Consider the following 22,015-nt stretch of genomic DNA (forward strand, 5'->3'; position numbering starts at 1 on the left):
GAGGTGCTCCCTGATAACCTGGGGAAGAAGGATGCATCAGCATTGTCTCTCTGTGTGTTTATGTATCAAGGATCGCATTACCTAAGGAAATCCAGGGCATTCACAGGACCCTAGGGCATGTTGACAGGGCATTCATTAGGTGATATTACAGCAGAGTATTGGGTAGCCTAGGTAACACTTTCTGAAGTCATTCAGTAAACCAGTGGTACAAGTGGCAGTGGGTGGCACTGTGGCGCAGGTGTTTGCCTGTGTTACTGGGGGTCACACATAAGCTGTTGCAGAGTTTGGTTCTGTTGATCTCCGACTGTGTATGCATACTCGAAAATTTAAAATCATATGTTTCACTAAAATATGCTTATTTTGAATGTCTTCGAATTAGCTACATGTATATACTTTTTAGGAAATTTCCAACAACCTTGACAGCATTTAATGACTATTATTTTGTGTCATGAATAATGGCATATTGATGATAATATTGACAATAATATTATGAGTATTATCTTTAACAGTAATATTAGAAATGATATTATCAGCAGCACAAATGTCAGCAGCTAGAATATCATCACTCTTGTGTCAGAATTGCAGTTTAAATCGCTGCTGTTTCCAGCGGTGTCACATATGCATGCATGATTTGGTCTCAGGATGGTGGGGTCTTGGCATAGATCTGACTCCTGGGACAGACATTAATGACTTTTCAATAAAGCAGATGCAAGCAATGCATATTAAATAATTGATGCCAAAGTACCGATAAATATTTCATTATCAATTACTATGGCTAAGTTGGTAGACATGTGCTTTTTCTGTTATCGACAATCAATGAATATTGTATTTGTAATATGATAAACAGCATTTAATCTGACTTGCGTATGAGAGCTGCTGCGCTCAGATTTCAGGTTCCTGTGATGAATCTGATCAACACAGGCACCTAAACCAGCCATGAATTCTATTTTTGAGGTCAGTGATGTTCCATCGACTTCAAAGGGAATGACAAATGGTATGATGTGTAACATCCCACATTTTCCAATATCTAACATAATGTTAATCTCTTTCAGACACTGGCCGTGATTCTGCATTGAAAGATCCGTTAGTTCGGTCCCGGGAGCTCTTCATATCTGATGCAACGGATACCTACCCGGTCACAGCTCTACGGTAAGCAGCATTCTTAATATATACCTACCCCCTGTCCTGTAGCCAGTACCCCCTGTCCTGCAGCCAGCACCCCCTGTCCTGTAGCCAGTACCCCCTGTCAGTACCCCTGTCCTGCAGCCTGTACCCCCTGTCCTGCAGCCAGTACCCCCAGTCCTGCAGCCAGTACCCCCCTGTCAGTACCCCTTGTCCTGCAGCCAGTGCCTCTTGTCCTGTAGCCAGTACCCCCTGTCAGTACCCCTTGTCCTGTAGCCAGTACCCCCTGTCCTGTAGCCAGTACCCCCTGTCAGTACCCCTTGTCCTGCAGCCAGTGCCTCTTGTCCTGTAGCCAGTACCCCCTGTCAGTACCCCTTTTCCTGTAGCCAGTACCCCCTGTCCTGTAGCCAGTACCTCCTGTCAGTACCCCTTGTCAGTACCCCTTGTCAGTACCCCTTGTCCGTACCCCTTGTCCTGCAGCCAGTACCCTGTCCTGTAGCCAATACCCCGTCCTGTAGCCAATACCCCGTCCTGTAGCCAATAAACCGTCCTGCAGCCAGTACCCCCGTCCTGCAGCCAGTAGCCCCTGTCCTGTAGCCAGTAACCCCTTTCCTGCAGCCAGTAGCCCCTGTCCTGTAGCCAGTAACCCCTGTCCTGTAGCAAGTGCCTCTTGTCCTGTAGCCGATACCCCCCGTCCTGTAGCCAGCACCCCGTCAGTACCCCCTCTCCTGTAGCCAGTGCCTCTTGTCCTGCAGCCAGTACCCCGTCAGTACCTCTTTTCCGTACCCCTTGCCTTGTCCGTACCCCTTGTCCTGCAGCCAGTACCCCGTCCTGTAGCCAATACCCCGTCCTGTAGCCAATACCCTGTCCTGCAGACAGTACCCCCGTCCTGTAGCCAGTAGCCCCCGTCCTGTAGCCAGCACCCCCTGTCCTGTAGCCAGTACCCCCTGTCCTGTAGCCAGCACCCCCTGTCCTGTAGCCAGTATCCCATCCTGTAGCCAGCACCCCCTTGTCCTGCAGCCAGTGCCTCTTGTCCTGTAGCCAGTACCCCCTGTCAGTACCCCCTCTCCTGTAGCCAGTGCCTCTTGTCCTGTAGCCAGTACCCCTTGTCAGTACCCCTTGTCCGTACCCCTTGTCCGTACCCCTTGTCCTGCAGCCAGTACCCTGTCCTGTAGCCAATACCCCGTCCTGTTGCCAATAAACCGTCCTGCAGCCAGTACCCCCGTCCTGCAGCCAGTAGCCCCTGTCCTGTAGCCAGTAACCCCCGTCCTGTAGCCAGCACCCCCTGTCAGTACCCCCTCTCCTGTAGCCAGTGCCTCTTGTCCTGTAGCCAGTACCCCCGTCAGTACCTCTTTTCCGTACCCCTTGCCTTGTCCGTACCCCCTGTCCTGTAGCCAGCACCCCCTGTCCTGTAGCCAGTACCCCCTGTCCTGTAGCCAGCACCCCTGTCCTGTAGCCAGCACCCCTTGTCCGTACCCCTTGTCCTGCAGCCAGTGCCTCTTGTCCTGTAGCCAGCACCCCTGTCCTGTAGCCAGCACCCCTGTCCTGTAGCCAGCACCCCTTGTCCGTACCCCTTGTCCTGCAGCCAGTGCCTCTTGTCCTGTAGCCAGCACCCCTGTCCTGTAGCCAGCGCCCCCTGTCAGTACCCCTTGTCCTGCAGCCAGTGTCTCTTGTCCTGTAGCCAGCACCCCCTGTCCTGTAGCCAGTGCCTCTTGTCAGTACCCCCCTGTCCTGTAGCCAGCACCCCCTGTCCTGCAGCCAGTACCCCCTGTCCTGTAGCCAGTGCCTCTTGTCTTGTAGCCAGCACCCCCTGTCCTGTAGCCAGTGCCTCTTGTCAATACCCCCTGTCCTGTAGCCAGCACCCCCTGTCAGTACCCCTGTCCTTTAGCCAGTACCTCTTGTCCTGTAGGCGATACCCCCTGTCCTGTAGCCTGTACCCCTTAGTTGTCTATTAAGGCGCCTAAATTCACTGTGCAGAGGTGCGTCCTTTGGGCAATCCTGACGCCTGTGATTGTGGGTTCGAATCCCAGTTCACCTGACAAATTTCATCCGCCAGTCAATGAGTACCCTCCTAGCGCCTCTTTTACTTTTATTTTCTCAAGGTAGTTGAGAAACAAAATAATAATGATGTTACCCGCTTTGAACATATGTCAGATAGCAATATGTTGACAGATATTTTGCAAATCTCTTCATGTTTTTAATCAAGTGCACAAGAAATTTGATGTACTTCGTTGGGTATGACCAGTTTTTTTACAATATAGGTCTTGATTATCGATCAGATCGTTATGACTGCACCGCCATTTTGTTTGAAGCAAATGCAAGTGATATGAAAGATGGAATTTGACTGGTCAATAGAAGGGACAGAACTCGTAATAGCCGCTGGTGGCGCTATGATCGAGCCTGGAAATTCCGGCCTAGTTTTGAAGGGTGAAAACTGGACTTTTATAGAGAGATAGCGCCCTTTCCTTGGGAGGATGGGTTGCACTGTCTATCATGGAACAACAATTGTGATAATTGTTTTACAGCAACAGCCTCAGTCTATATATACCTAGCAACACATTATTCCACTGCGTTTCACACAACTGTACATGAAACAATTTAGAAAATCCCTCTGATTCACTGGATACAATTCAGTTGTTTTGTCAAGTTGCTCCTCCTCCCATACAGCAGCAAAGTTTCTGTTTCAGCGGGAAGTGCTCTGTAGCTCACTACCAGGACATATACTCGGCCAAGGATCTTGAGCCCAAACCCGACCACTTCTTCTACGTTCTAGGATATAATCCTGAGACCAAGAGACTGGCGACAACGCAGGGCGAGATCCGGGTGGGCTCGAGCCATCAGGTGAGTTGACATTGTACACTCTAATAACATCCATATCTCACCATTTTTATTGTCTCCTTTAATAACATCTGTGTGTCACCCCTTGTGTTGCCTCTTTTAATGACATCCGTGTGTCACCCCTTGTGTTGCCTCCTTTAATGACATCCGTGTGTCACCCCTTGTATTGCCTCCTTTAATGACATCTGTGTGTCACCCCTTGTATTGCCTCCTTTAATGACATCCTTGTGTCACCCCTTGTGTTGCCTCCTTTAATGACATCCGTGTGTCACCCCTTGTGCTGCCTCCTTTAATAACATCCGTGTGTCACCCCTTGTGCTGCCTCCTTTAATGACATCCGTGTGTCACCCCTTGTGTTGCCTCCTTTAATGACATCCGTGTGTCACCCCTTGTGTTGCCTCCTTTAATGACATCCGTGTGTCACCCCTTGTGTTGCCTCCTTTAATGACATTCGTGTGTCACCCCTTGTGCTGCCTCCTTTAATAACATCCGTGTGTCACCCCTTGTGTTGCCTCCTTTAATAACATCTGTGTGTCACCCCTTGTATTGCCTCCTTTAATAACATCCGTGTGTCACCCCTTGTGTTGCCTCCTTTAATGACATCTGTGTGTCACCCCTTGTATTGCCTCCTTTTATGACATCCGCGTGTCGCCCCTTGTGTTGCCTCCTTTAATAACATATGTGTGTCACCCCTTGTATTACTTCCTTTAATAACATCCGTGGGTCACCCCTTGTGTTGCCTCCTTTAATAACATTCGTGTGTCACCCCTTGTGTTGCCTCCTTTAATGACATCTGTGTGTCACCCCTTGTATTGCCTCCTTTAATGACATCCGTGTGTCACCCCTTGTGTTGCCTACTTTAATGACATCCGTGAGTCACCCCTTGTGTTGCCTCCTTTAATGACATCTGTTAGTCACTCTTGTGTTGCCTCCTTTAATGACATTTGTGTGTCACCCCTTGTGTTGCCTCCTTTAATAACATCTGTGAGTCACCCCTTGTGTTGCCTCCTTTAATGACATCCGTGTGTCACCCCTTGTGTTGCCTCCTTTAATGACATCCGTGTGTCACCCCTTGTGTTGCCTCCTTTAATAACATCTGTGTGTCACCCCTTGTGTTGCCTCCTTTAATGACATCCGTGTGTCACCCCTTGTGTTGCCTCCTTTAATAACATCTGTGAGTCACCCCTTGTGTCGCCTCCTTTAATAACATCTGTGTGGCCCCCCTTGTGTTGCCTCCTTTAATAACATCCGTGTGTCACCCCTTGTGTTGCCTCCTTTAATGACATCTGTGTGTCACCCCTTGTATTGCCTCCTTTAATGACATCTGTGTGTCACCCCTTGTGTTGCCTCTTTTAATGACATCTGTGTGTCACCCCTTGTGTTGCCTCCTTTAATAACATCCATGTGTCCCCCCTTGTGTTGCCTCCTTTAATGACATCTGTGTGTCACACCTTGTGCTGCCTCCTTTAATGACATCTGTGTGTCACCCCTTGTATTGCCTCCTTTAATAACATCCGTGTGTCACCCCTTGTGTTGCCTCCTTTAATAACATCTGTGTGTCACCCCTTGTATTGCCTCCTTTAATAACATCCGTGTGTCACCCCTTGTGTTGCCTCCTTTAATGACATCTGTGTGTCACCCCTTGTATTGCCTCCTTTTATGACATCCGCGTGTCGCCCCTTGTGTTGCCTCCTTTAATAACATATGTGTGTCACCCCTTGTATTACTTCCTTTAATAACATCCGTGTGTCACCCCTTGTGTTGCCTCCTTTAATAACATTCGTGTGTCACCCCTTGTGTTGCCTCCTTTAATGACATCTGTGTGTCACCCCTTGTATTGCCTCCTTTAATGACATCCGTGTGTCACCCCTTGTGTTGCCTACTTTAATGACATCCGTGAGTCACCCCTTGTGTTGCCTCCTTTAATGACATCTGTTAGTCACTCTTGTGTTGCCTCCTTTAATGACATTTGTGTGTCACCCCTTGTGTTGCCTCCTTTAATAACATCTGTGAGTCACCCCTTGTGTTGCCTCCTTTAATGACATCCGTGTGTCACCCCTTGTGTTGCCTCCTTTAATGACATCCGTGTGTCACCCCTTGTGTTGCCTCCTTTAATAACATCTGTGAGTCACCCCTTGTGTTGCCTCCTTTAATAACATCCGTGTGTCACCCCTTGTGTTGCCTCCTTTAATGACATCCGTGTGTCACCCCTTGTGTTGCCTCCTTTAATAACATCCATGTTCCCCCTTTGTTGGTTGTCTCCCCCTATCTGACTGTTGGTTGTCTCCCCCTATATGACTGTTGGTTGTCTCCCCCTATCTGACTGTTGGTTGTCTCCCCCTATATGACTGCTGGTTGTTTCTCCCTATCTGACTTTGTTGGTTGTCTCCCCTAATGTTGGTTGTCTCCCCCTATCTGAAGTGTGTTTTGTTTCCCCAGGCTCGACTGCCGGAGTATAAGCCGGATGTGCGCCCACCCGACATGCCGGAGAGCTGTGACAAGCATGAAGATCTCAAATGGCAGCCTTTGTGCGTCATGGACGGTGATCTCATCATGTACCTGCGCGCAGCAAGGTGGGTGAAGTCGCAACCTGATCTCCAGTCCTTGGAAGGGGTTATGACGTTGTAGTGCTTATGACAGAGCTCTAGATAAGCTTGTAGTTATTTTACCCATGGGTTTGATTTTGATTGGGTATTCAATTATTTTTTTACACACGTTTCCTTACATTTATATATTTTGACTTGAGAACCTCTTTTGTAACAGTCCCTGTTATTCATTTAAAATCAAATGAATAGAAGTATACACATATTTTACTGAATCTAACTTTTGGTTAATTAATTTCGTGATTGGCAGATACGCAATCATTTTTACGAGAAGTTGTAATATTTGCATTAGTGTTATTAAAAGTTTTTGTTGCATATTTGATATGCTATAGATTTGATTTGTCTGCATATTTCCGTTTTCAACATGTTCAATGCATATTTTACGCAAATACGCAGTTTATCTACAGCTCTGTTATTGCATTGCAGTGGTTATTGCATTGAAGTTTCTCCATTGCCATGGTTAATTCATTGCAGTTATTCCATAGCAGTGGTTATTACTTTGAAGTTATAACATAGCAGTGCTTGCAACATGTTGAAGTTATTACATTGACCTTATTCCATGGCAGAGATTACATATTACAGTAGCTATGTCTGGAGGTCAGTCTGTGTCTTTGCTGTCACATCAGTGGGGACACATAAGTGGACTGATGGCGGGTCACGTTGGTTTGCCTCGTCCACTCACTCACTCACTCACTCACTCACTGTAAATCTCAGGACCTATCTCTACTTATTACGGACCCATGAAGATCCGGGGTAAAATACGTCTTCAGCATCCTATGCTTGCCGTAAAAGGCGAATATGCTTGTTGTAACAGACGACTAACAGCACCAGGTGGTCAGGCTCGCTGACTTGGTTTTATGCATGTCATCGTATCCAAATTGCTTGGATTGATGCTCATGATGTCAATCACTGGATGTCCTGGTCCAGACTCGATTATTTACGGACCGCTGTCATATAGCTGAATTATTGCTGAGTTCAGCATTAATCAACAAACAAACAAACTTATTAGACGTAGTGTTGGACTCGACTTCAAAATCTTTTGTATTTATGGAGGCATAAACATAACAGAATTAGGGGGCACGAGTGGCCCAGTCGTCTAAGGCGCCGCGATTCGCTGTGCAGAGTTGCATCTCTTGGGCACGCCAGAAACCTATGATTGTGGGTTCGAATCCCGGTTCGCCCCGATTATGTTTCTAGGTTTGTCAGCACCATACCTGTGCCCGTGGATTTCACCGAAGTGGTAAACGTCTGAGACCTGCATCGCTTCGGGCTTTCCTCCCACATTAAGCTGACACGCCGTGATATAACTTGAATAACGTTAAAAGCGGCGTTAAACCCAACTCACTCACTCATAACAGAATTATGCAAAAAATATTGAAGTCAATTCATATAAATATATATGTCAACAATAATAACTTCACAGACTGCTTATATTGATGGCCCCTGAAGATCTTGGGTAGAATAGGTTTTCAGCAACCCATGCTTGCTGTAAAAGGTGACTTGTCTTGTCGTAAGAGGTGACTAACAGGATTGGGTGGTCAGGCTCGCTGACTTGGTTGATACATGTCATCAATCCCAATTGCTTGGATCGATGCTCATGATATATTAATCCCTGGGTTGTGTGGTCCAGACTCAATTATTTACAGACCGCCATCATATGGCTGTACTATTGCTGAGTGCGGCGTTAAACAACAAACAAATCAAACCAAACCTCATATTGACAACAGTATGAAATCATCAACAATGTTCAGTACAAAAATGCCACAAAAGCTCGCACATTCTATTATTAACCAGTCAAACAGTTGTCGGTTTGTGGACGTGGCCTTGTGTTTCTTTGGTTTTTGGTAAATAAAGACACAAAAATTGTGCTTGGTTAACCAATCAAATGCCATATAATCACTTGCTATTAATTTTATTAGTTTCAAATGTGTAGAAAACTAGTTCCTAATCAACCATGAAATAGTGTGAATTACTAAGATGGTCATAACCCCATAGCTAGATTGACACTGAATATGATCAACCAGTGAAGATCTGGGGTAGAATAGGTCTTCAGCAACCCATGCTTGCTGTAAAAGGCAACTTTACTTGTTGAAAGTGGCGAGAAACAGGATCGCGTGGTCGGGCATGCTTAAATTGGATGCGTGTCATCGTATCCCAATTTTGAAGGTCGGTGCTCGTGTTGTCAATCACTGCATTGTCTGGTTCAAACTTGATTATTTTTAGATCAACATCATATAGCTTGAATATTGCAGAGTACAGCGTCAAACACACTAACAAACAAAAGAAAAGTGATTCATTGAGTGAAAGATTGAATTTTGGCAGGAAATAACTTAAGCATTGTTTACATGCACACATATTCCCTGAGAGATAAGTTACGTTATGTGAACATGTTTTTAAAATTTACTCCAGGGGGGTGTTAAAAAACCCCACCTCAATAAGCGCAGCAAATTTCGTACCCTCATGGGGTAAAATAAATACCCCTGGGCCAAAGTAGTGCATATAAGCTTGGCTCTTTCTGATTACAGTGACATCAAATATTGATTATAATATCTGTATCAAATGTAAGTATATATGTATTATATTAATATATCAAGGCATATAACACATGAATATATATATGTGAAATATCGCAATAATTGTACTGATATGAATATGAATAGAAATATTATAATGATTATTAACGCAATAGCTCTGTGAATATTTATGAGCTGTATACAGTACCAAGCAAGGTAGTACACAGATGTTGGTCCCAGGTGTGTGATAACAGAGGCTGCCATCTTGTTCTCAGGTAATTTCTGAAGCTGACACCGGGCTTGGCGCTGTAGAAATCTGATACAACTGTCACTCTCGACAGCTATTTTGTTCTTTCATAATTAACGTCATGAATTGTAAGGAGAGTGTATCATGATGGTTGCTTTAAGCATATCCTTTCTTAGGGTGGGTCAATTATTTACTGTCCTTTCATTGTGTTAGATAGTGCCAGGCAGGTAATTGGTTGTGGTAGGCAATGTTTCCGCTGTTCGCTTAATTGATTGCAGCTGACGTGGTTGGCAAAGCAAGGATTCTGTGGAGGATATTGCCATGTGGCTTTTTCTTTGTTTTATCCATTTTGTATAGTTGAGTGTGTGTAACAGTGTGTTTGGTGATGGGGTTATGTGATCTTATTCCCTGGCTGCTCCTGCTAAGGAGGGGAGCTGTCGTTGTTACCTGGTGATACTAGATACATTCCCAGCTTCATCTTGGCTGTTATAGTTTTTTTTGTAAATGTTTACAACAATGTTAGTTCAATGTTCCATTAGATCCAGGGTGCTTCATGGTTCATCAAACTTATCTAGTCATTGAGGTCGTGAATTCACTCCCACATCTAGCCACACATGTCGACAAGGTCATGTATTCACTCCCACAGCTTGTCAGCACATGTCAATGAGGTCATTTAATACTTCCACATCTAGCCAACACATCAATGAGGTCATGTAATCACTCCCACATCTAGCCAACACATCAATGAGGCCATGTCCTCACTCCCACATCTAGCCAACACATCAATGAGGTCATGTATCCATTCCCACATCTAGCAAACACATCAATGAGGTCATGTATCCACTCCCACATCTAGCCAACACATCAAGGAGGTCATGTAATCACTCCCACATCTAGCCAACACATCAATGAGGTCATGTAATCACTCCCACATCTAGCCAACACATCAATGAGGTCATGTATCCATTCCCAAATCTGGCCAACTCCTGAGGTCATGTTTTACCAGACATGTCACGATGCATATGTCTGCCTCTGTATGACAATGTGTGTTTTGTTGCAGGAGTATCGCAGCCTTCGCGGGGATGTGTGATGGAGGCTCCACCGAGGACGGTTGCCAGGCAGCATCCATGGACGAGACAACCATCAATGCCATGGACATTGTGAGTGCTTCTCCAATCTCCTTGTCAGACAGCAACATTTTGTATTAAGATACCCATCATATTGTTTCCCATGTATTATAATGATGTATCACACACACCCTGTGTCTAACTCTGGAGGGGTGGGTGGGTGTTTGTTTGGGTGCTGGGATTTTAAAAAAAATAATTGTTCCACAAAAATAGTGTTGAAAAAAAGAAATTGTCAGCCACAAAAAAATACATTGATGCAAGATGCTTATTAAAAAGTATTTAGGCTCATAGTTTAATATAATATGAATCTGGTTTTGCTGAAATACATTGTGCCACTTTCAGGCTGATGGTCCAATCTTGTTGCATTTTTACTACAAACCATTGTCACTGTACACATTTGTTAATACACATTGGGGGGCACGGGTGGCCCAGTCGTCTAAGGCGCAGCAATTCGCTGTGCAGAGTTGCGTCCCTTGGGCATGCCAGAAACCTATGATTGTTGGTTCGAATCCCAGTTCTCCCCAATTATGTTTCTAGGTTTGTCAGCACCATACCCGTGCTTGTGGGTTTCACCAAAGTGGTAAACACCTGCATCTCTTCGGGCTTTCCATCCACATTAAGCTGACACGCCGCGATATAACTGGAATACTGTTAAAAGTGGCGTTAAACCCAACTCAGTCACTAAGACACATTGGAATATAGTTTTTACTGCCCTCCATTGTCAGTGTGTGTAGTTAATGCACACCATTGTCAGTGTATGCAGTTGTTAATGTACACCATTGTCAGTGTATGTAGTTGTTAATGCACACCATTGTCAGTGTAAGTAGTTGTTAATGTACACCATTGTCAGTGTATGTAGTTGTTAATGCACACCATTGTCAGTGTATGTAGTTGTTAATGCACACCATTGTCAGTGTATGTAGTTGTTAATGCACACCATTTTCAGTGTATGTAGTTGTAAATGCACACCATTGTCAGTATGTGTAGTTGTTAATGCACACCATTGTCAGTGTATGTGGTTAATTATCCACACCATTGTCAGTGTATGGTCATTGTTAACACACAGCACTTTCAGTGTGTGTTGTTGTTGATGCACACCATTGTCAGTGTATGCAATGGTTAACATAGACCATTGTCAGTGTATACAATTGTTAACAAACACCATTGTCAATGTATACAATTGTTAACATACACCATTGTCAGTGTGTACAATTGTTACCAAACACCATTGTCAATGTATACAATTGTTAACATACACCATTGTCAATGTGTACATTTGTTAACATACACCATTGTCAGTGTATACATTTCTTAATGCACACCATTGTCAGTGTATGTAGTTGTTAATGCACACGATTGTCAGTGTAAGTAGTTCTTAATGTACACCATTGTCAGTGTATGTAGTTGTTAATGCACACCATTGTCAGTGTATACAGTTGTTAACACACAGCACTTTCAGTGTGTGTAGTTGTTAATGCACACCATTGTCACTGTATACAATTGTTAAAATACACCATTGTCAGTGTATACAATTGTTAACATACACCATTGTCAGTGTATATGGTTAATCATCCACACCATTGTCAGTTTATGCGGTTGTTAACAATGTCAGTGTATGGTCATTGTTAACACACAGCACTTTCAGTGTGTGTTGTTGTTAATGCACACCATTATCAGTGTATGTAGTTGTTAACATACAGCACTTTCAGTGTGTGTAGTTAATGCACACCATTGTCAGTGTATGTAGTTGTTAACATACAGCACTTTCAGTGTGTGTAGTTAATGCACACCATTGTCAGTGTATGTAGTTGTTAATGAATACCATTGTCAGTGTATGTAGTTGTTAATGTACAGCACTTTCAGTGTGTGTAGTTAATGTACACCATTGTCAGTGTATGTAGTTGTTAATGCACACCATTGTCAGTGTATACAATTGTTAACATACACCATTGTCAGTGTATACAATTGTTAACATACACCATTGTCAATGTGTACACTTGTTACCATACACCATTGTCAGTGTATACAATTGTTACCATACACCATTGTCAGTGTATGTAGTTGTTAACATACAGCACCTTCAGTGTGTGTAGTTGTTAATGCACACCATTGTCAGTGTATGTAGTTGTTAACATACAGCACTTTCAGTGTGTGTAGTTGTTAATGCACACCAATGCACACCATTGTCAATGTATACAATTGTTAACATACACCATTGTCAATGTATACAATTGTTAACATACACCATTGTCAGTGTATACATTTGTTAATGCACACCATTGTCAGTGTATGTAGTTGTTAATGCACACCATTGTCAGTGTAAGTAGTTCTTAATGTACACCATTGTCAGTGTGTGTAGTTGTTAATGCACACCATTGTCAGTGTATACAATTGTTAACATACACCATTGTCAGTGTATACAATTGTTAACATACACCATTGTCAATGTGTACAATTGTTAACATACACCATTGTCAGTGTATACAATTGTTACCATACACCATTGTCAGTGTTTACAATTGTTAACATACAGCACTTTCAGTGTGTGTAGTTAATGCACACCATTGTCAGTGTATGTAGTTGTTAATGTACACCACTGTCAGTGTATGTAGTTGTTAATGCACAGCACTTTCAGTGTGTACTGTTGTTAATGCACACCATTGTCAGTGTATACAATTGTTAACATACACCATTATCAGTGTATACAGTTGTTAACATACACCATCGTCAGTGGATACAATTGTTAACATACACCATTTTTCATGGTATATGATTGTTATTATACACCATTGTCAGTGGATACAATTGTTAACTTACACCTTTGTCAGTTTATAAAGTTGTTAACATACATCTTTGTCAGTTTATGCAATTGTTAACATACACCATTGTCAGTTAATACAGTCGATGCACACCATTGTCCGTGTATACAGTTGTTAACGTACATTGTATAACTGACACCAGTTTTGCAGTTGTGCCAAGAACTAATCACTGCCAAGCCTGTCAAATAACTAGGTAATGTAATTCCAAGCGCATTCACTTCCACAAATGTTGCGTGTTTGATATACTGCTTGATGCTTCCTGGCATTCACTGAGCTAAGTGTAAACACAGTGTGAAGAGACAAGCCCGAGGCCCTTATATGATAGTCCATGCAGAGTTATCTCCCCTATGTACATCTTCTTCCAAGAGACCAACATGTTGTGGTAATTGTCAGCTTGGGTGGTCCGTAGTGCCGTGCTGGGGTCAGTGGGATGCTCACAGGCAGCAGTGGAGGCACCCTGACAGTCGGTGCCAGTCCCAGGCGGCTCTCCACTCGTGGAGGCTTTACCTTCTCTCAGCCATGTTTTGATAGGAATCATTTGGCAATATTACCCCAGCACTATCGGAGGTTTTCCTGGGTATCCGGTTTCTTCTTGTGATGCCAATGAAGTCATGCTAGGCTCCTTCGTCTTGCGGAGTGGTGATGGAAAAAACTGATATTTTGTGTAAATATTCAGGCATAATATTTCTTGTTGTAAAAGGGGAAACCATTATTGTGGTCTTGACTTGACTGGCAGAGGAATTCCATGACTCATTGTGGGAGATTGGTTCTGATTCTGTGGACGCAAGCTCACTGGCGTGTGTTCTGTGGGGTGTATGTTGTAGACTGGAATAACAGATAGCAAACAATCTTCATTGTTCAGTCGCCTGGTTAACTGATGTCAGATATTATCTGATGTGAGCCTGGACTTCCTTTAGTTATCCTTCCTTGTGGAAGACCATCTCACTCAAGAACATTGATGTGTCTGTTTGGGGAGGAGAGTCGAGATTTGATACATTTTAGGCAAATCAGATCACCCTGAAACAGCTTCTCATTTAGTTGTTGTTTTGAAAGGTGATAAGAACTGTTCGGGATATATGAAACTGGGCCTCTCTTCTCAGTGCTAAGCAGCCTCAAGCTGTTCTAAGCACACAGCTTCAGGAGCTGGTAAGGGGTGGTCGGGTAGCCTAATGATTAAGGCGTTCGCTCGTCACGCCAAACACCTGGGTTTGATTCCTGACATGGGTACAATGTGAGAAGCCCATTTCTGGTGTCCCCCTCCGTGATAATGCTGGAATATTGCTAAAAGCGGCGTAAAACCATACTCACTCACTCACTCAGGAGCTTGTACAGTTTCCATGCTGCTGGAAAAGGGAATTAATATCGTAATAAATTGTGTTACTTATATTGATATATATTAACCAAACTCTTTAACTTGGACTCAATATAGTATGTATATTAGCATCATAACAGGGCCTCCCTGTGGGGATTCTGGGTAAGAATTGGTCCCAAGCAACCTGTGCTGGTCTCCCTGTGGGGATTCTAGGTTAGAATTGGTCCCCTGCAGCCTGTGCTGGTCTCCCTGTGGGGATTCTGGGTTAGAATTGGTCCCCTGCAGCCTGTGCTGGTCTCCCTGTGGGGATGCTGGGTTAGAATTGGTCCCCTGCAGCATGTGCTGGTCTCCCTGTGGGGATGCTGGGTTAGAATTGGTCCTCTGCAGCCTGTGCTGGCCGGTCTCCCTGTGGGGATGCTGGGTTAGAATTGGTCCCCTGCAGCCTGTGCTGGTCTCTCTGTGGGGATTATTCTGGTCTCTGTGGCGATTCTGTGTTAGAATTGGCCCCTTGCAGCCCATGCCGGCCTCAATATGGGAATTATGGGTCTAAAATGGACCCAATCTACCTATACTTGTTGTCAGTCACAGATGGATTGGATGGTCAGACTTGGTGACTTGGTAGATTGCATGTCATTGTACCTGGACAGCGTGGATGGTTCAGTGTCTTATGTTAATGTAGAATATTCGGGGGCACGGGTGGCCCAGTCGTCTTAGGCCCTGCGATTCGCTGTGCACAGTTGCGTCCCTTGGGCACGCCAGAAACCTATGATTGTGGGTTCGAATCCCGGTTCGCCTCGATTATGTTTCTAGGTTTGTCAGCACCACACCCGTGCTCGTGGGTTTCACTGAAGTGGTTAAACGTCTGAGTCCTGCATCACTTCGGGCTTTCCTCCCACACTAAGCTGACACACCGCGATATAACGTTAAACCCAACTCACTCAATCACTAATGTAGAATATTCACTGACAGGTGTATGTGTTAATGTAGAATACTCACTGACAGGTGTATGTGTTAATGTAGAATATGCACTGACAGGTGTATGTGTTAATGTAGAATACTCACTGACAGGTGTATGTGTTAAAATGGAATATTCACTGACAGGTGATTGTGTTAGAAGGGAAAATGCACTGACAGGTGTTTGTGTTAATGTAGAATATGCACTGACAGGAGTATGTGTTAATGTAGAATATTCACTGACAGGTGTTTGTGTTAATGTAGAATATGCACTGACAGGTGTTTGTGTTAATGTAAAATATTCACTGACAGGTGTTTGTGTTGAGTGGAATATTCAAAGACAGGTGTATGTGTTAATGTAGAATATTCACTGACAGGTGTATGTGTTGGAGTGGAATATTCACTGACAGGTGTTTGTGTTAATGTAGAGTATGCACTGACAGGTGTTTGTGTTAATTAAAATATTCACTGACAGGTGTTTGTGTTGAGTGGAATATTCAAAGACAGGTGTATGTGTTAATGTAGAATATTCACTGACAGGTGTTTGTGTTAATGTAGAATATTCACTGACAGGTGTTTGTGTTAATGTAGAATATTCACTGGCAGGCGTATGTGTTAAAATGGAATATCACAGGTGTATGTGTTGAGTAGAATATTCACTGACAGGTGTTTGTGTTAAAATGGAATATCACAGGTGTTTGTGTTGGAGTGGAATATTCACTGACAGGTGTTTGTGTTAATGTAGAATATTCACTGACAGGTGTTTGTGTTAATGTAGAATATGCACTGACAGGTGTATGTGTTAAAATGGAATATCACAGGTGTATGTGTTGAGTAGAATATTCACTGAAAGGTGTTTGTGTTAAAATGGAATATCACAGGTGTTTGTGTTGGAGTGGAATATTCACTGACAGGTGTTTGTGTTAATGTAGAATATTCACTGACAGGTGTTTGTGTTAATGTAGAATATTCACTGACAGGTGTATGTGTTGGAGTGGAATATTCACTGACAGGTGTATGTTGTTTTCAAATAAATCAGCTTGTGACATTCATGAATGTTTTGTCGTTGACTGTGGATCTTTGGTAATTATCCTTTTGAGCACCATTTAGGCAAAATTGAGACTAACAGGGAAAACTGTTCAACAATAAGTCAGAAATTGCCTGGCAAAAATATTAATTGCTGATGGAGTCAAATTATCACCAATTTCAGTCTACCATAAATGTTGCACACATTGATATTCAATACAGTCATAAATCATGCAGTGCTTTGGTTCATGTGAGTGTCTCATGGTTCGATATTTCTGACGACAGAAGTTATGTTTCAGCTGCATGACTACAAGTATGACACCGGCAAGTCATTGCAAGCCCTTGTCCGAAGTCCAGCGCTGCGCAGCATCGAGAAGAAGTGGACAGAGGAAGACTCGGTAAGGCAATTGTGGAAATATTGATCAATGTCCCATATAGATTCCAGATGAGAATAGCACTGTGGTTAAAGTGTTGATTCACCAAGGTGAAGCCCTGGGTTTGATTCCCTACAAGCCTCATGATGATTGGATGGTCACAATGGCTGCCGACTGAGAGAAGTGGGTACCACCAGAGCAGACTGAATCTGTGACCTAGCTGATGTTCTCATACCTTCAGGGGCAATTCGTTGTGCAGAGTTGCGTCCCTTGGGCTCGCCAGAAACCTATGATTGTTCGAATCCCAGTTTGCCCCGATTATGTTTCTAGGTTTGTCAGCACCATACCTGTGCTTGTGGGTTTCACCGAAGTGGTAAACATCTGAGACCTGCATCACTTCGGGCTTTCCTCCCACATTAAGCTGACACGCCGTGATACAACTGGAATAATTTTAAAAGCAGGGTTAAACCCAACTCACTCACTCACTCACTCACTCACTCACTCACTCACTCACTCCTCGTACCTTCACACTTCCAACACTGATCTGTGTGGTCCAGTTCTAATTGCCTGTTTACGTCAAGAACAGCTGTCTACAGGACTGGCATGTGGTGGACATATCCTTGGATCTTGACCAGATACTACTGGTCTCTATGAAACACAACTGTCTACAGGACTGGCATGTGGTGGACATGTCCTTGGTTCTTGACCAGATACTACTGGTCTCTATGAAACACAACTGTCTACAGGACTGGCATGTGGTGGACATGTCCTTGGTTCTTGACCAGATACTACTGGTCTCTATGAAACACAACTGTCTACAGGACTGGCATGTGGTGGACATATCCTTGGTTCTTGACCAGATACTACTGGTCTCTATGAAACACAACTGTCTACAGGACTGGCATGTGGTGGACATATCCTTGGTTCTTGACCAGATACTACTGGTCTCTATGAAACACAACTGTCTACAGGACTGGCATGTGGTGGACATATCCTTGGATCTTGACCAGATACTACTGGTCTCTATGAAACACAACTGTCTACAGGACTGGCATGTGGTGGACATATCCTTGGTTCTTGACCAGATACTACTGGTCTCTATGAAACACAACAGTCTACAGGACTGGCATGTGGTGGACATATCCTTGGATCTTGACCAGATACTACTGGTCTCTATGAAACACAACTGTCTACAGGACTGGCATGTGGTGGACATGTCCTTGGATCTTGACCAGATACTACTGGTCTCTATGAAACACAACTGTCTACTGTATTTTCTTGAGTATTGTGTGCACTTTTTTTCCAAAAAACACAGCTGTGTAGAAGGGGGTGCGCACGGGTGATGAGAAACTCGGTCAGTTCAAATTTTAAATTAGAGACCAAATATTCACCAGACATGTTGATTTACCGTTTAAATTGTATTTTTTTGTGCTGCAAGCCATTCTTTTACATCCAGGGATTAAGATTACCTTGTGTATTTTATCATAAACTAAGCGGGAAACAGCAATCAGCTGTACACACGTTTTCTTGGAATCTACCGGTGATTCGGTCAAGACACACCCAATGATATAACTTTACAGGATTTTAATGCAAGGATCAGCAAAAATTTTATCTGAACCTATTTTTTTATCAGGAATAATATATTCCAATATCTTGTTAATTTAGATGCAGCTTTTACTAAACCTAATTGAAATAATAATAACCCTAAGTGAAGCAGCTGATCGCTATTGCCGGGTATTATTTTTTACATGGAACCAGTCTGACCAGTCACCGTCAAGGCTTCTGTGCACGTGATCGCGCGATCGTGAGAATTATGTGTTGACACAGAATCGTCCAACAAAAACAAATATGACTTTTAACGAGTCACAGTACAGCATTTATGATATATGTATCCATTCTCTGTCAACTAAAGTTTGTTTCAAGGCGTCAATAGCAGCAGTCTGACCGTGGTTGCTGTTAATAACGGTGAGTTGTGCAATCTTCACACACGATTTCGCCGAAATTAATTAAAACAATATTAAAAGGAATTGTTTATACAATTTATGAAATAAGTTACAAACATAAGTTGAGATATACAAAGAGCACTTTTTATGGCCATACTGTGTAATTACATGATTAATTTGCGTAGTTTAGTATGGATTTGTTTACATGGTATTTCCGCTGTTACATGCTCACAATAATGTCTTTCCATAGGGGGAAAAACAACATCAAAACTCATCATCGCGTGTATAATGCGCACCCCCTTCTACACAGCTGTGTTTTTTGGAAAAAAAGTGCACACAATACTCAGGTGCGCACTATACTCAAGAAAGTACCGACATGGGTACAATGAGTGAAGCCCATTTCTGGTGTCCCCCACCGTGATATTGCTGGAATATTCCTAAAAGCAGCGTAAAACCATACTCACTCACTCACTGACTCAAGAAAGTATGGTACATAACTGGCATATAGTGGACATATCCTTGGACCAGATACTACTTGTCTACTGGTTTATTTCAGCATTATTTTTTTCTTGTCCATTATTTGTTTGTTTGTTTGTTGTTTAACACCGCATGAAGCAATATTCCATCTATACGACCGCGGTCGATCCATTCTATTGGGACCGATGACATGCATCAACCAAGTCAGCAAGCCTGACCACCCGTTCCTGTTAGTCGCCTCTTATGACAAGCATAGTCAGCTTTTGTTTTACAGCAGGCATGGATTGCTGATGACCTATTCTACCCCAGATCTTTACGGGTCATTTTGTCTATTATACCAACAGTCTAACCCAATGAATTTTGTCTGTTAATAGTAGTAGTGGTTTATTTAAGTAAATCAGACCACAGGCCCATTTTACAATATGTATTCAAGCATTCAAACATGTTGCGCCACAAGTGCAAGTAGTAATATCAATACTAATCAGTACAAGTGTATCTGAGACCATATACATATGGTGGTAGAATTCGTAGTTTATATAATGGACAACTGCTTGCTCCTCATTTTAAGAGCAAAGAATGTAAACTTGGCAAGATTATTGATTGTGAAAGCATTACTGGTGGTAAATAAAACTTTACATTTATGCTCTGATGGAGATGTATAATAATAACTTGGCAGAAAGTTTCTTCTAAGATTGTCATAAAACGGACAAACTAAACAAACATGGTATTCTGTTTCTACATTTGGAATGATACAAATTTCACAATTTGGAATACCTAACTTTCTTCCCTGTGATACCATAAGATCACTGCTCGACGTGCGAAACTGTGAGAGAGTAATCCTAAATGCAGCAATATTCACAACACTTAAATAATTTTCATATTTGATAGCTTAATTGTTTTATACAAATATAATGAAGATAATTTGTCAAAAGATTCAAAGAGACACTGGTTATCAATATCAATACATCTTGTCCTAAAAGCAGATATAAATGAATGAATACAAGAAACTGATGGTCTAATCCAAATTTCACCATATCCAAAGGAAAATAACAGATTTTTAACTTTCAGTGCCCAGCAATCTAGACCCTTTTCTGCCTGGTCATACTGGTACACATACGTGTGATATAATATATTGTTTTTGTTAACATCAGAGTTAATAAACGCAGCCGGTACTTAATGATTTTTTAAATTTTGTCTGTTGATTCATGGAGTTTGACTGTTGATGCATCAGCATATCAGTTAGTGTGGTGACAACTGAAGGCTTGTACCACTGCTGCCGGTATTGCTCAATGAAATGTCTGAAAGGGCAGGGCCATGTTCAAGTTCACACGGCGGGGCAGATCTTCCACACTTTCTCACCCTGCTGCCCCGCACTGCGACTGAGAAGTGAATGTCACCTCGCGTTTTTTCACAGAGGTATATTCACCACGACGTGTGTACACGGTGACATCAAACAGAGCTGGGTAGTTGTGTGATCCGACATCCTTGTCAGGCAAAGCAACTTGTTTCCACTCTGTGTCTAAGTGGGCGAATATTTTGTCACAAGCCAACACAACAGCATCCGTATGATGTTTGGCTTTGAACTGTGTCATCAAACCTTGTGTTTGATTGGTCAGAATCTGTGTATGCTGCTGTTTGATTGGCTATCAACTGTGTGTGACAACTTCTAGACAGAAGTGGAACAACTTCATCTATGTTAGCTCTCTGTTACATCATCGTGTTGTTTGACAACATTTCATCATGATATGACACCTCGAAGATAATGTTTGTAAAATGTACATATTTTCTGCTAAATGGACAACGATATTTGCTTCTGCTGCAGTGAATGACGGGGAAAATACTGGATACAGTTTCCCGAAGACATGTTAAATAGGGCTGGCAAAATTTAAAAAATATCAATAATAAGAATTATCGTTGATTGGAAGAAATATTAACGATAATCAATATTAAAATAGTGTCATTGATTACATCTCACATAAACAATTGTGATGAAATAAAGTTTAAATTTACCGAAAAAGACTTGTTATAATCATGTGGTCACGTCAATGGCCAAAGACGGAAAGCAGATGTCTTTGTTATATCTTAAACGTCCACAGAGTGATGCATGCATAAATGTGTCACCTCTCACCAGTGGGATGAAGAGTGTTGATTTTTTTTGCATATTTGCTTTCAAATAATTTCCTGATATTAATCGAAAATTTATCAATATTTACTTAATGATTATCGGTCTCTTTGATCTATATCAATAGCCAGCCCTAGAAGTAAGATATAGACTGTTTGTTCACGAGAGATTGGAAATCACAAATAGTTTATCAGAATTATGAGTCAGTGGATAAACTAAATTATCAATTCAACATTCACGCTGTCAGCATTTGAAAATAATAAAAATGATACTAGTCCACATGTTTAGGGACCGACGATTTGATAATAGAGGGTGGGTGCAATAACGCAACATAAGTTCCGCCCACTCTTTTATCAGCCAATAAGAAAGTAGTCTGGTAGTGGGCGTGGCCTAATTCTTTTTGGTTTATGGAAACATAATTACAGAACAGTATTTTGGTTAGCCAATCAACTGCCTTGGAATTGTTTGCAATTCATTTATTTTGTGATAAATGCAGACAGAGCATATTTGTTTGACTTTTCTGTTATTGAAAGTAAGG

General features: G+C 42.6%; 1 protein-coding gene across 8 annotated transcripts in view; it reads left to right on the forward strand.

Annotated features, from left to right (window-relative positions):
* LOC139471057 (arginine-glutamic acid dipeptide repeats protein-like) overlaps positions 1–22,015 on the forward strand; it is a 163,343-nt gene that overhangs the window by 79,608 nt on the left and 61,720 nt on the right. For all 8 annotated transcript variants that reach the window (XM_071253354.1, XM_071253358.1, XM_071253356.1 and 5 more), the window contains 5 exons: positions 1,053–1,149; positions 3,810–3,963; positions 6,400–6,533; positions 10,384–10,483; positions 16,861–16,959. In XM_071253354.1, the coding sequence (XP_071109455.1) occupies positions 1,053–1,149; positions 3,810–3,963; positions 6,400–6,533; positions 10,384–10,483; positions 16,861–16,959 (584 nt within the window). The remainder of the gene's footprint in view (positions 1–1,052; positions 1,150–3,809; positions 3,964–6,399; positions 6,534–10,383; positions 10,484–16,860; positions 16,960–22,015) is intronic.

Source organism: Haliotis cracherodii, unplaced genomic scaffold, assembly GCF_022045235.1.
Source record: "Haliotis cracherodii isolate W230 unplaced genomic scaffold, xgHalCrac1.p SCAF_21, whole genome shotgun sequence".
Classification (NCBI taxonomy): Eukaryota; Metazoa; Mollusca; class Gastropoda; order Lepetellida; family Haliotidae; genus Haliotis; species Haliotis cracherodii.